Below are 13,035 nucleotides of genomic sequence, written 5' to 3' on the forward strand. Positions count from 1 at the left end.
GGGGGCTGCTTGGGGAGGGGGGGAGAAAGGAGGTGAAAAGATGGGGGGACACCCCGTGGGGGGCTGGGCTACACCCCAAGGGGGGGGTCCAACCCCCCCTGTGCCTCAGTTTCCTCTCCTAATGGACACGGGGGGGGCACCAATGGAACGAATTGGGGCTTGAAGCATCCCCCTCCCCATCCCCTCCCCCAAACTGCCCCCCCCCCAAATCTGAGGTGCTTGGGGTGGGGGTCTCCGCTCCCCCCCCCCCCCCCCCCCACCAAGTATCCCGGGAAAGGGGGGAGGAAAAAGGGGGTGAAAAGATGGGGGGACACCCTGTGGGGGGGTTTGGGGGGGCTTGAAGCATCCCCCTCCCCATCCCACCCCCTCACCATGCCCCCCCCCCAAATCTGAGGTGCTTGGGGTGGGGGTCTCTGCTCCCTGACCCCCCCCCAGCCCTGAGCACCCCGGGAAAGGGGGAGACAAAGGGGGTGAAAAGATGGGGGACACCCCGTGGGGTGTGGGCTACACCCCAAGGGGGGGGTCCAACCCCCCCTGTGCCTCAGTTTCCTCTCCTAATGGACACGGGGGGGGCACCAATGGAACGAATTGGGGCTTGAAGCATCCCCCTCCCCATCCCCTCCCCCAAACTGCCCCCCCCCCAAATCTGAGGTGCTTGGGGTGGGGGTCTCCGCTCCACACACCCCCCCCCCCCCCACCAAGTATCCCGGGAAAGGGGGGAGGAAAAAGGGGGTGAAAAGATGGGGAGACACCCCGTGGGGGGGGTTTGGGGGGGCTTGAAGCATCCCCCTCCCCATCCCACCCCCTCACCATGCCCCCCCCCAAATTTGAGGTGCTTGGGGTGGGGGTCCCCGCTCCCCCCCCCCCATTCCCCCCCCAGCCCTGAGCACCCCGGGAAAGGGGGGAGGAAAAAGGGGGTGAAAAGATGGGGGACACCCTGTGGGGGGGTTTGGGGGGGCTTGAAGCATCCCCCTCCCCATCCCCCCCCCCCAAACCGCCCCCCCCCCCCCAAATCTGAGGTGCTTGGGGTGGGGGTCTCCGCTCCCCCCCCCCCCCCCCTTCCCCCCCCAGCCCTGAGCACCCCGGGAAAGGGGGAGAAAAAGGGGGGGGGGGTTGGGGGGGGTCCCCGGGCCTGACTCACCGCTGCGGCCTGGGCCGGGGGCCGGAGCCTGGGCCTGGGCTGGGGCCGGGGCCGGGGCCGGGGGGGCTGCGGTGGGGAGCGGCGGGTGGGCCGGAGCCGGGGCCGGGGCCGGGAGCCGGAGCCGGAGCGGGGAGGCCGGCGGCGGAAGGGCCTCTCCCCGCATGGCCGCCCTCGGCGCCCGGCTGCGCGGCTCGGGGCCGGGGGGGGGCTGTGGGCCCGAGCGGGGGGCTTGTGGGACCCCCCCCTCTGCCCCAAAGAGGGGTACGGGGGGAGATGGGGGAGACACCCCCACACCCCCCACCCCCCCCGGGCGGGGGGGGGGAATGGGGGGGGGTGGTGCTGGGGGGGCACGGGGGGGTGGTGTGGGGGGTGGGGGTGCCCCCCAGGTGGGGTTTGGGGGGGTGGGCATAGAGGGGGGTTGGTTTAGGGGGTTGGGGTCACCCCAGGTGGGGTTTGGGGTGCTGGGGGGGCACTGAGGGGGGGTGGTTTGGGGGGTGGGGGTGCCCCCAGGTGGGGTTGGGGGTGCTGGGGGACACAAGGAGGGTGGTTTGGGGGGTGGGGGTGCCCCCAAGGTGGGATTTCAGGGGGTGGGCACAGAGGGGGGGTGGTTTAGGGAGTGGGGGTGCTCCCCAGGTGGGGTTTGGGGGGGTGGGCATATAGGGGGGGTGGTTTAGGGAGTGGGGGTGCCCCCCAGGTGGGGTTGGGGGTGCTGGGGGGACACAGGGAGGGTGGTTTGGGGGGTGGGGGTGCCCCCCAGGTGGGCTTTCTGGGGGTGGGCACAGAGGGAGGGGTGGTTTAGAGGGGTGGGGGTGCCCCCCAGGTGGGGTTGGGGGTGCTGGGGGACACAAGGAGGGTGGTTTGGGGGGTGGGGGTGCCCCCCAGGTGGGGTTTTGGGGGGGGGGGACAGAGGGAGGGTGGTTTGGGGGGTGGGGGTCACCCCCAGGTGGGGCTGAGGGTGCTGGGGGGGCACAGGGAGGGTGGTTTGGGGGGTGGGGGTGCCCCCAGGTGGGGTTTGGGGTGCTGAGCATAGAGGGGGGGTGGTTTAGGGGGTGGGGGTGCCCCGCTGGTGGGGCTGAGGGTGCTGGGGGGACACAAGGAGGGTGGTTTAGGGGGGTGGGGGTGCCCCCCAGGTGGGGTTTGGGGGGGTGGGCACAGAGGGGGGGTGGTTTAGAGGGGTGGGGGTGCCCCCCTGGTGGGGCTGAGGGTGCTGGGGGGACACAAGGAGGGTGGTTTAGGGGGGTAGGGGTGCCCCCCAGGTGGGGCTGAGGGTGCTGCGGGGGGATGGGGGGGTGGTTTAGAGGGGTGGGGGTGCCCCCCAGGTGGGGTTCGGGGGGGTGGGCACAGAGGGGGGTGGTTTAGAGGGGTGGGGGTGCCCCCCTGGTGGGGTTGGGGGTGCTGAGCATAGAGGGGGGGTGGTTTGGGGGGTGGGGGTGCCCCCCAGGTGGGGTTTGGGGGGGTGGCCACAGTGGAGGGGTGATTTGGGGCTGTGGGGGTCCCTGCCAGGTGGGGTTTGGGGGGGTGGTTTGGGGGAGTGGGGGTGCCCCCCAGGTGGGGTTGGGGGTGCTGGGGGGACACAGGGAGGGTTGTTTGGAGGGGGTGCCCCCAAGGTTGGAGGGGTGGGCATGGGGGGGGGTGGTTTAGGGGTGTGGGGGTCCCCCCCAGGTGGGGTTTGGGGGGGTGGGCACAGAGGGGGGTTGGTTTTGGGGGGTGGGGGAGCTGGGGGGGTTGTGTGTGCAGCTGGGGGTGCTGGGGGGGGATGTGTGCCCCCCCCCCCCCCCCCATCCTGCCTGGTGCCAGATGTTGGCAGCTGGGGTGGGGTGGGGGGGTGGGAAGGGGGGATGTGGCTCCTCCTGCCCCCCCCCCCAAAAACACCCACTGGGGCCCTGGGACCCCCCCCCAGCAGCAGGGCCCCAGCTCAGCTCTGTGGGTGTGTGGACTGGGACTCACTGGTTTGAACTGGTGGCAGTGTGAGCCGCAGTGGGGGGTGCTGGGGGGGCTCAGGGGGGGTTGTGTCTGTGTGTCTGTGTGTCTGTGTGTCTGTCCCCCTGCCAGGGGTCAGGTTTGGGGGAGGGGGGGAGCGAGTCCCAGTGTCACCTGGTCAGGGCTGTCACCCTCTCGGGGTGCTGGGACACCCCTGGGCTGGGCTGTCACCCATCAGGGCACTGGGACACCCCAAGTCTGACTGTCACTGTGTCAGGGTGTTGGGACACCCCCCAGGATGGGTTGTCACCCATCAGGGTGCTGGGTCATCCCAGGGTGGGCTGTCCCTGTGTCGGGGTGCTGGGACACCCCCAGGCTCTGTTGTCACTGTGTTCAGGGTGTTGGGACACTCAGCTGGGCTGTCAGGGTTTTGGGACACCCCTGGGCTCAGCTGTCACCCGTGGGGGTGCTGGGACACCCCTGGGCTGGGCTGTCACCCCTTGAGGTGCTGGGGGCCGGGGTGTCACTGTCACCCTGTCAGGGCTCTGGGACACCCCTGGGCTGGGCTGTCCCCGTGTTGGGGGTGCTGGGTCACCCCCCCAGGCTGGGTTGTCACCCATCAGGGTGCTGGGTCGTTGCAGGGTGGGCTGTCACCATGTCAGGGTGCTGGGACACCCCTGGGCTCAGCTGTCACCCTGTCAGGGCTCTGGGACACCCCAGGGTGGGGCTGTCACCTTGTCGGGGTGTTGGGGGCCGGGTTGTCACTGTGTTGGGGTGCTGGGTCACCCCAGGCCGGGCTGTCACCCCTCAGGGTGCTGGGGGCCGGGCTGTCACTGTCACCCTGTCAGGGCTCTGGGACACCCCTGGGCCAGGCTGTCCCCGTGTCGGGGTGTTGGGGGCCAGGCTGTCACTGTGTCGGGGTGTTGGGACACCCCTGGGCTGTCACTGTCACCCTCCCGGGGCTCTGGGTCACCCCTGAGCCGGGCTGTCCCTGTGTTGGGGTGTTGGGACACCCCTGGGCTCAGCTGTCACCCTTTCAGGGCTCTGGGTCACCCCTGGGCTGGGCTGTCCCCGTGTCAGGGTGTTGGGACACCCCAGGGCCAGGCTGTCACCCTGTCAGGGTGTTGGGGGCCGGGCTGTCACCCTGTCCGGGCTCTGGGACACCCCTGGGCTGTCACTGTCACCCTCCCGGGGCTCTGGGTCACTCCAGGGCCAGGCTGTCCCCGTGTTGGGGTGTTGGGGTGTTGGGGGCCAGGCTGTCACCCTCCTGGGGCTCTGGGACACCCCTGGGCTGTCTCTGTCACCCTCCCGGGGCTCTGGGTCACCCCCAGGCCGGGCTGTCCCTGTGTTGGGGTGTTGGGGGCCAGGCTGTCACCCTCCCGGGGCTCTGGGCCGCCCCTGGGCTGTCTCTGTCACCCTGTCCGGGCTCTGGGACACCCCTGGGCCTGGCTGTCACCCTCCTGGGCTCTGGGACACCCCTAGGTTGTCACTGTCACCCTCCCGGGGCTCTGGGACACCCCAGGGCTGTCTCTGTCACCCTGTCAGGGCTCTGGGACACCCCTGGGCTGGGCTGTCCCCATGTCAGGGTGTTGGGGGCCGGGCTGTCACCCTGTCAGGGCTCTGGGCCGCCCCTGGGCTGTCACTGTCACCCTGTCAGGGCTCTGGGCCGCCCCTGGCCTGTCTCTGTCACCCTCCCGGGGCTCTGGGCCGCCCCTGGGCTGTCTCTGTCTCCCTCCCGGGGCTCTGGGCCACCCCTGGCCTGTCTCTGTCACCCTCCCGGGGCTCTGGGCCTGCCCTGGGCTGTCTCTGTCTCCCTCCCGGGGCTCTGGGCCACCCCTGGCCTGTCTCTGTCACCCTGTCCGGGCTCTGGGCCTCCCCTGGCCTGTCTCTGTCACCCTCCCGGGGCCCTGGGCCGCCCCCTCCCCACTGTCCCGGTGTCGGGGCGCTGGGGCCGGGCTGAGGCCCCTCCCGGGCCCCCGCGGGGTCAGCACTGCCCCCTCCCGCCTGGGGCCACCGACCGGCACCGCGGGGGAGACGGCGGATTGGTGGAGAGCACGGAGAGGGGCGGGGCTTGCGGGCGGGAGCGGGTGGTGATTGGAGGAGAGGAGCGGGTAGGGGGCGGGGCCTTACGAAGCCCGCCCCCCTCCGAGGAGGCGGGGCGGTGGGAGTGGTGGGCGTGGCGCGTCGCCGCGCATGCGCCGTTGCGCGGCGCCATCACTTCCGGGTAGCGGCGGCTTCCGCCTCCCGCTGGGCCTGGAGCGGTGACGCTGGGACCGGGTGCGGGCCCGGGACCCCCGCAGACCCCCCCGGGACCCCCGCAGGTCCCCCCGGGACCCCTCCGGAGCCCCCCAGAGACCCCTCGGAAGCACCGTCACACCCCCGGCAGCTCTGCGGATCCTCCCAGGAGGCTCGAGACCCCCCCTAGACACCCCCCGGGTCCCTCCCCAGATCCCCCGGCACCTCCCGGGAACCCCCAGACCCCCCCGGGACCCCTGAGACCCCCCTGGGCTCCCCCTAGATCACCCCTAGACTCCCCCGGATCCCTCCCGAGGTCCTCCAGGACCCCTCGGGGACCTCCCGAGATCCCCTAGACCCCCCCGGGACCCCTGAGACCCCCGCGACAAGCCCCGGGGACCCTCTAGATCCCCCCTAGGCCCCCCCGGATCCCTCCCGAGATCCTTGGGGACCTCCCAGGATCCCCTAGACTCCCCCGGGACCCCTGTGACCCCCCTGACAACCCCCCGGGAACCCTCTAGATCCCCCCTAGGCCCCCCCGGATCCCTCCTAAGACCCCCGGGACCTCCCCTGGACTCTCCTCAGATCCCTCCTGAGATCCTTGGGGACCTCCCAGGATCCCCTAGATCCCCCAGGACCCCTGAGACCCCCCCCAACAACCCCCGGGAACCCTTTAGATCACCCCTAGACCCCCCCGCATCCCTCCCGGGACCCCCTAGACCCCCCTGGTACCCCTGAGACCCCCCCAACAACCCCCGACAACCCTCTAGATCCCCCCTAGACCCCTCCTCATCCCTCCCGGGACCCCCTAGACCCCACCGGGATCCCCAGGACCTCCCCTGGACTCTCCTCAGATCCCTCCTGAGATCCTTGGGGACCTCCCAGGATCCCGTAGACCCCCCAGGACCCCTGAGACCCCCCCAACAACCCCCGGGAACCCTTTAGATCACCCCTAGACCCCCCCGCATCCCTCCCGGGACCCCCTAGACCCCCCCGGGACCCCTGAGACCACCCCCAACAACCCCCGGGAACCCTCTAGATCCCCCCTAGACCCCTCCTCATCCCTCCCGGGACCCCCTAGACCCCCCCGGAATCCCCGGGATCTCCCCTGGACACTCCTCAGATCCCTTCCGAGATCCTTGGGGACCTCCCAGGATCCCCTAGACCCCCCAGGACCCCTGAGACCCCCCCCGACAACCCCCGGGAACCCTCTAGATCCCCCCTAGGCCCCCCCGGATCCCCCCCGGGATCCCCGGGACCTCCCCTGGACTCTCCTCAGATCCCTCCTGAGATCCTTGGGGACCTCCCAGGATCCCCTAGACCCCCCAGGACCCCTGTGACCCCCACGACAACCCCCAGGAATCACAGAATCACAGAATCACAGAATCTTAGGGGTTGGAAGGGACCTCAAGAGATCATCGGGTCCAACCCCCCTGCCAAAGCAGACCCCCCCCAACAACCCCCGGGAACCCTCTAGATCCCCCCTAGACCCCCCCTCATCCCTCCCAGGACCCCCTAGACCCCCCTGGGACCCCCTCCCCAGCCCATCCTCAAGCTCTTCCCGTTCCCCTCCGCAGCAGGGGCTGGGAGGGGGGGGGGAACCCCACTCAGTCCCCGTTGCCCGCGGGGGGGTTGGGCGGGGGCCTCCCCGGGGTATGCAGGGAGCAGGGGGCGGGGGGGCCGCGCTATGTGGTACATCATGCAGAGCATCCAGAGCAAATACTCGCTCTCGGAGCGGCTCATCCGGACCATCGCTGCCATCCGCTCCTTCCCGAGGGACAACGTGGAGGATCTCATCGGCAGGGTGAGCCGGGGGCCGGGGCCCAGCCTGCCTGAGAGGGAAACAAAGGGGCTGGAGGGGGCGTGAGAGAGCATCTCCCATCCTGTTCTGTGCCTGGAAGGCTGGGCTGTGGCATCCTTTCCTTGTGGGGAGGTCTGATTCCACCTTTCCCCCTCCCCTCCAGGGGGTTTTTAGGGGGGTTATCTGTGAGCTTCCCCTCTTCTTGGGTCACTCCTTAGGCAGCCCTGGCTGAGCCTGAGCGATGCAGGCAGCTGCTGAGCTATTTTGGGTGCTGGGGACTGGAATCCTCCCTTGCAGACACCCACTCAAGGCTGACAAGTCCCCAGGGCTCAGCCTCCCACCGTGGGATGTTCCCAGGGTGGCTGCAAACCAGCAGCCCAAAACCCCCACCCCATTTCTCACAGCATCACTCCCCAATGATCAATTAACTTCATTAACACCATCACTCAGGAACACAGAGTCCTAGGGGGCTTCTCCCAGGGGGCTTCTCCCAGGGGGCTTCTCCCAGGGGGCTTCTCCCAGCATGGGGCTCTTGTGTCCACAACAGCTCAAAGAGGGATCATTATACCAGCTACTTAATAAACCTCCTAATGATGCTGAATATGGGGGAAGTGGGGGAAAAAGGCACCCCAAAAGTGGGTGGGTTGGCTCATGCCTGTTGTGGTTGGTTGGGGTGTTTTCCCAGGGTGCAGATGTCAACTGCATGCACGGCACCCTGAAACCCCTGCACTGCGCCTGTATGGTGGCTGACGCCGACTGTGTGGAGCTCCTGCTGCAGAAGGGAGCAGAGGTAAAGGCTTTCTGAGACCCCCACCCTAAAAAGAACCCCCCCAAACCCTCCCTCAAAAGGGTGCAGAGGGCCCTTTGAAGAAGGGATGGGAAGTTGTGGTGGGGTGTGTGGGGAGTGGGGGGTGGTTTGAGGTTTGAGCTGCTGGTTTCCAGCGGCTCCTTTCTCTCTGAGGGAGAAAAGGGCTGAGGGGAAGGGTTGTTATCCCAGCTGGGAGGGAAATGGTTGGGCTTTCAGGGTAGTTTTGGGGTGGGTGACTGAAGGAAGAACCCCAATCCTGGTTGCTGCTTGAGTTTTTTGGCCCTTCCTTGTGTTCTCCTGCTTTTCCCATCTGCTAAATTTGAGGTGAGGATTCATGTGGTGTTGGTGGAGCTTCCCTGACACCATCAGGAACTGGAGTATCACAGAGTCACAGGGTTGGAAAAGAACTTGAAGATCATCAAGTCCAACCAGTCCCATCCTGAGCTAAACCAGATCCCTGAGCACCTCATCTGCCCTGTTTTTAAACACACCCAGGGGCGGGGACTCAGCCCCCTCCCTGGGGACCCTGTCCCAGGTCCTGCTCCTGCTCCAGGCCCTGCTCCTGTCCCAGGTCCTGCTCCTAGCCCCTGTTCCCCAGCCCCACAACTCTCCCAGGGAAGAACTTTCCCCTCCCATCTGCCCTGCCCCTGCCCTGGGGCAGCTTAAGCCCATTGCCCCTTGTCCTATCTCCTGTCCCCTGGCTGAAGAGACCATCACCCACCTCTCTGCACCCTCCTGGCAGGGCAGGGGAGGTGGGGAGAAGGTCTCCCCTCAGCCTCCTCTTCTCCAGGCTCAACACCCCCAGCTCCCTCAGCTGCTCCTCAGAGGATTCACCCTCCAGCCCCTTCCCCAGCCTGGTTGCCCTTCTCTGGACTCACCCCAGGACCCCAATGTCCTTCTGATGCTGAGGAGCCCAGAACTGGACCCAGCACTGGAGCTGCAGCCTCCCCAGTGCCCAGTCCAGGGGGACAATCCCCTCCCAGACCTACTGGCCACACTATTCCTGACACAAGCCAGGATGCCCTTGGCCTTCCTGGGCTCACTGCTGGCTTGTGGTCAGTCACCCAACACCCCCAGGTCCTTCTCTGCCTGACAACTCTCCACCCAATCTCCCCCAGCCTGTAGCTGCTGGGAGTTGTAACATCCCAAGTGCAAGACTCTGCCCTGTTAAACCCCATCCCACTGGGCTCATCCCATGGATCCAGCCTCTCCAGACCCCTCTGAAGAACCTCCAAGAGCCTCATTGACATCCTCCCCCCCCACCAAATCCTTTCCACACCTCCTTCCCCTTACCTCCTCCTCTCCTCCCAACAGGTCAACGCCTTGGACGGCTACAACCGAACAGCCCTCCACTATGCAGCAGAAAAGGATGAAACCTGTGTGGAGATCCTCCTGGAATATGGAGCCAATCCCAACGCCCTGGATGGCAACAAGGACACCCCCCTGCACTGGGCAGCCTTCAAGAACAACGCCGAGTGCGTCCGCTCGCTGCTGGAGAACGGAGCCTTGGTCAACGCCCGCGACTACAACAACGACACCCCTTTGAGTTGGGCAGCCATGAAGGGTAACCTGGAGAGCGTCAGCATCCTCCTGGATTTTGGGGCTGAGGTCAGGGTGGTGAATTTAAAAGGCCAGACCCCCATCTCTCGTTTGGTGGCTTTGTTGGTGAGGGGTTTAGGGACGGAACGGGAGGATTCGTGTTTTGACCTTCTCCACCGTGCGATTGGACATTTTGAGTTGAGGAAGGATGGTAACATGCCTTGGGAGGTCACCAGGGATCAGCAGCTCTGTGAGAAGCTCACCTTGCTCTGCTCTGTCCCTGGCACCTTACAGACTCTGTCACGATACGCCGTACGACGCAGCCTGGGCGTACGTTTCCTACCGGAGGCGGTGAAGCAGCTTCCTTTACCCACCTGCCTCAAGGAGTATGTCCTCCTCCTTAGCTAAGCCCCCCCAAAAAAAAGAGGTGCTGCTCCTCTTCCACACTGACCTTTGGCTCCCTCCAGCTCTGCTCCCTCAGGATGAGGTTTCACCCCTTTGGAGTTTGGGACGCGTGGATTCCTTGCTCGGCGCCTCTTCCCACACCCACACCCCCCGCCCTGGCTCAAGTTTGGATGACCAACCCCCACCTTTTATGGCAAATTATATCCCAGTGGTTGGATTAACATGGTTTTTTCCCTGTTTTTTTTGGTGTTGAGGCAGATTTTTGGGGGAAAAGTGAGGTTTTGGTGTGGGGAGGGTGGGGAAACCCCTTCTTCAAGGCAGGAATTAGGGAGAAGCTGGGTTTGGGTGCGGTGCTGACCCCCTCTCCTGGTGCTGACCCCCTCCCTGGGGGCAGAGCTCACATACCCACATCTCCTGGGGGAGCTGGGTTTGGGGTCTGGGGGAGCTGGGTCTGGGCCTCAGGGAGCCAGGTTTGGGGCCTGGGGGGAGGCAGGCCGGGCAGGGCACTGGGGGAGCCGGGTCTGGGGACTGGGAGAGGCCATGCAGGAACTGGGGGAACCGGGGCTGGAGACTGGGGGAGCTGGGTGGGGACTTGAGGAGGCTGGGAGGGCCTTGGGGAGCTGGGGCTGGAGCTGGGGGAGCCGGGTGGGGACTTAGGGAGGCCAGGGGGGCCTTGGGGAGCCGGTTTGGGGCTGGGGGAGCCGGTTTGGGGACAGGGGGAGCCAGGCTGAACACTGGGGGAGCTGGGTTTGGGATGGGGGGAGCCGGGTCAGGGCTCTGGGAGCCAGTTCGGGCCCTGAGGGAGCTGGGTCTGGGCTTAGGGGAGCCAGTGTGGGGAACTCTGGGAGCCAGGTTTGGGGCTGGGGGAGCTGATTTGGGGCTGGGGGAGCCGGGCCAGGGTCTGGGGGTGCTGGGGTGGGGACAGGGGAAGGCGGGTTTGGGGCCTGGGGGAGGCAGGTTGGGACTGGGGGAGACGGATTGGGACTGGGGGAGCCAGGCTGGGACTGATGGAGCCAGGCTGGGACTGGGGGAGCCAGGCTGGGACTGGGGGAGCCAGGTGGGGACTGGGGGAGCCAGATCGGGACTGGGGGAGGCCAGATCGGGACTGGGGGAGCCAGGCTGGGACTGGGGGAGCCAGATTGGGACTGGGGGAGGCCAGGCTGGGACTGGGGGAGCCAGGCTGGGACTGGGGGAGCCAGGCAGGGACTGGGGGAGCCAGATTGGGACTGGGGGAGGCCAGGCTGGGACTGGGGGAGCCAGGCAGGGACTGGGGGAGCCAGATCGGGACTGGGGGAGGCCAGGCAGGGACTGGGGGAGGCCAGGCAGGGACTGGGGGAGCCAGGTGGGGACAGGGGGAGCCAGATCGGGACTGGGGGAGCCAGGCAGGAACTGGGGGAGCCAGGCAGGAACTGGGGGAGCCAGGCTGGGACTGGGGGAGCCAGGCTGGGACTGGGGGAGCCAGATCGGGACTGGGGGAGCCAGGCTGGGACTGGGGGAGCCACGTGGGGACTGGGGGAGCCAGGCAGGGACTGGGGGAGCCAGGCGGGGACTGGGGGAGCCAGGCTGGGACTGGGGGAGCCAGGCGGGGACTGGGGGAGCCAGGCTGGGACTGGGGGAGCCAGGTGGGGACTGGGGGAGCCAGATCGGGACTGGGGGAGCCAGGTGGGGACTCAGGGAGCTGATTTGGGCTGGGGGGAGCCTCAGCTGGGGCCTGGGGGAGCTGCTTTCAGACTCAGGGAGCGGGGTGGGGCCTTGGGGAAGCTGGGGGGGCCTTGGGGAGCTGGTTTGGGGCTGGGGGAGCTGGTTTGGGGCTGGGGGAGCCGGTTTGGGACTCAGGGAGCCAGGTGGGGAGTGGGGGAGGCTGGGGGGGACTGGGGGAGCTGGGGCTTGGGGCAGCTGGGGCTTGGGACAGGGGGAGCCTGTTTTGGGCCTGGGGGAGCCTGTTTTGGGCCTGGGGGAGCTGGGTTTGGACTGGGGGAGCTGGGCTGGGGACTCGGAGAGCTGGGTCGGGACTCAGGGAGCCCAGTTTGGGCCTGGGGGTGCCGGGCAGGGGACTGGGGGAGGCAGGTTGGGGGCTGGGGGAGCCGGGTAGGGACAGGGTGAGCAGGGTCAGGCCTGGTGGAGCCAGGTGGGGACTGGTGGAGCCAGATTGGGCCTGGGGGAGCCGGGTTGGGCCTGGGGGAGCCGGGTTGGGCCTGGGGGAGCCGGGTTGGGCCTGGGGGAGCCGGGTTGGGCCTGGAGAAGCCAGGTTGGACCTGGAGAAGCCAGGTTGGGCCTGGAGAAGCCAGGTTGGGCCTGGAGAAGCTGGCTTGGGACTGGGGGAGCCAGTTTGAGACTGAGGGAGATGGTTTGGGCCTGGGGGAGCTGAGTGGGGCCTGGGGGAGCCGAGTTGGGACTTGGGGAGCCCAGTTTGGGACTGGGGGAGCTGTGTTGGGACTGGGGGAGCCAGGTTTTGGGACTGGGGGAGCTGGGCTGGGGACTGGGGGAGCCGTGTTGGGACTGGGGGAGCCAGGTTTGGGACTGGGGGAGCTGGGCTGGGGACTGGGGGAGCCGTGTTGGGACTGGGGGAGCCAGGTTTGGGACTCAGGAAGCCAGGTTTGGGACTGGGGGAGCTGATTTGGGGCTGGGGGAGCCCAGTTTGGGACTGGGGGAGCTGTGTTGGGACTGGGGGAGCCAGGTTTGGGACTCAGGAAGCCAGGTTTGGGCCTGGGGGAGCCGAGTTGGGACTTGGGGAGCCCAGTTTGGGACTGGGGGTGCTGTGTTGGGACTGGGGGAGCCAGGTTTTGGGACTGGGGGAGCCAGGTTTTGGGACTGGGGGAGCTGGGCTGGGGACTGGGGGAGCTGTGTTGGGACTGGGGGAGCCAGGTTTTGGGACTGGGGGAGCCAGGTTTGGGACTGGGGGAGCTGTGTTGGGACTGGGGGAGCCAGGTTTGGGACTGGGGGAGCTGTGTTGGGACTGGGGGAGCCAGGCCGGGCACTGGGGGAGCCAGGTCAGAGCCTGGGGGAGCAGGATGGGGACAGGAGGAGCCAGGTCGGGCCTGAAGGAACCAGGTTGGGACTCAGGGAGCCTGTTTGGGGCCTGGGGGAGCCAGTTTGGGACTGGGGAAGCTGGTTCAGGACTGGGGGAGCCGTATTTGCCTTCCCAAGGGATGAGCACAGAGCGTGGGGTGCGTTTCCCACCCCAAG

General features: G+C 67.6%; 1 protein-coding gene across 2 annotated transcripts; it reads left to right on the plus strand.

Annotated features, from left to right (window-relative positions):
• Positions 1-6,976: 6,976 nt before the first annotated feature.
• Positions 6,977-10,062, plus strand: ASB8 (ankyrin repeat and SOCS box containing 8). 2 transcript variants are annotated; one of them, XM_084281098.1, is made up of 4 exons: positions 6,977-7,100; positions 7,783-7,887; positions 9,220-9,830; positions 9,912-10,062. In XM_084281098.1, the coding sequence occupies exons 1-4, from the start codon at positions 6,984-6,986 to the stop codon at positions 9,928-9,930; spliced, it is 852 nt and encodes a 283-aa protein (XP_084137224.1). In that variant the 5' UTR covers positions 6,977-6,983; the 3' UTR covers positions 9,931-10,062. The 2 variants fall into 2 exon arrangements, with proteins under 2 accessions (XP_084137224.1, XP_084137223.1); XM_084281097.1 differs by having other exon boundaries at positions 9,220-10,047.
• Positions 10,063-13,035: the final 2,973 nt, after the last annotated feature.

Source organism: Gallinula chloropus, assembly GCF_964237585.1.
Source record: "Gallinula chloropus genome assembly, contig: HAP1_SCAFFOLD_391, whole genome shotgun sequence".
Lineage (NCBI taxonomy): Eukaryota > Metazoa > Chordata > Aves > Gruiformes > Rallidae > Gallinula > Gallinula chloropus.

Coding starts and splice junctions, on each gene's coding strand:
- ASB8 (XM_084281097.1), top strand. CDS start 6,984: ATGTGGTACATCATGCAGAGCATCCAGAGCAAATACTCGCTCTCGGAG. Junction 7,101..7,782: donor TGGAGGATCTCATCGGCAGG/GTGAGCCGGGGG, acceptor GTGTTTTCCCAG/GGTGCAGATGTCAACTGCAT. Junction 7,888..9,219: donor TGCTGCAGAAGGGAGCAGAG/GTAAAGGCTTTC, acceptor TCCTCCCAACAG/GTCAACGCCTTGGACGGCTA.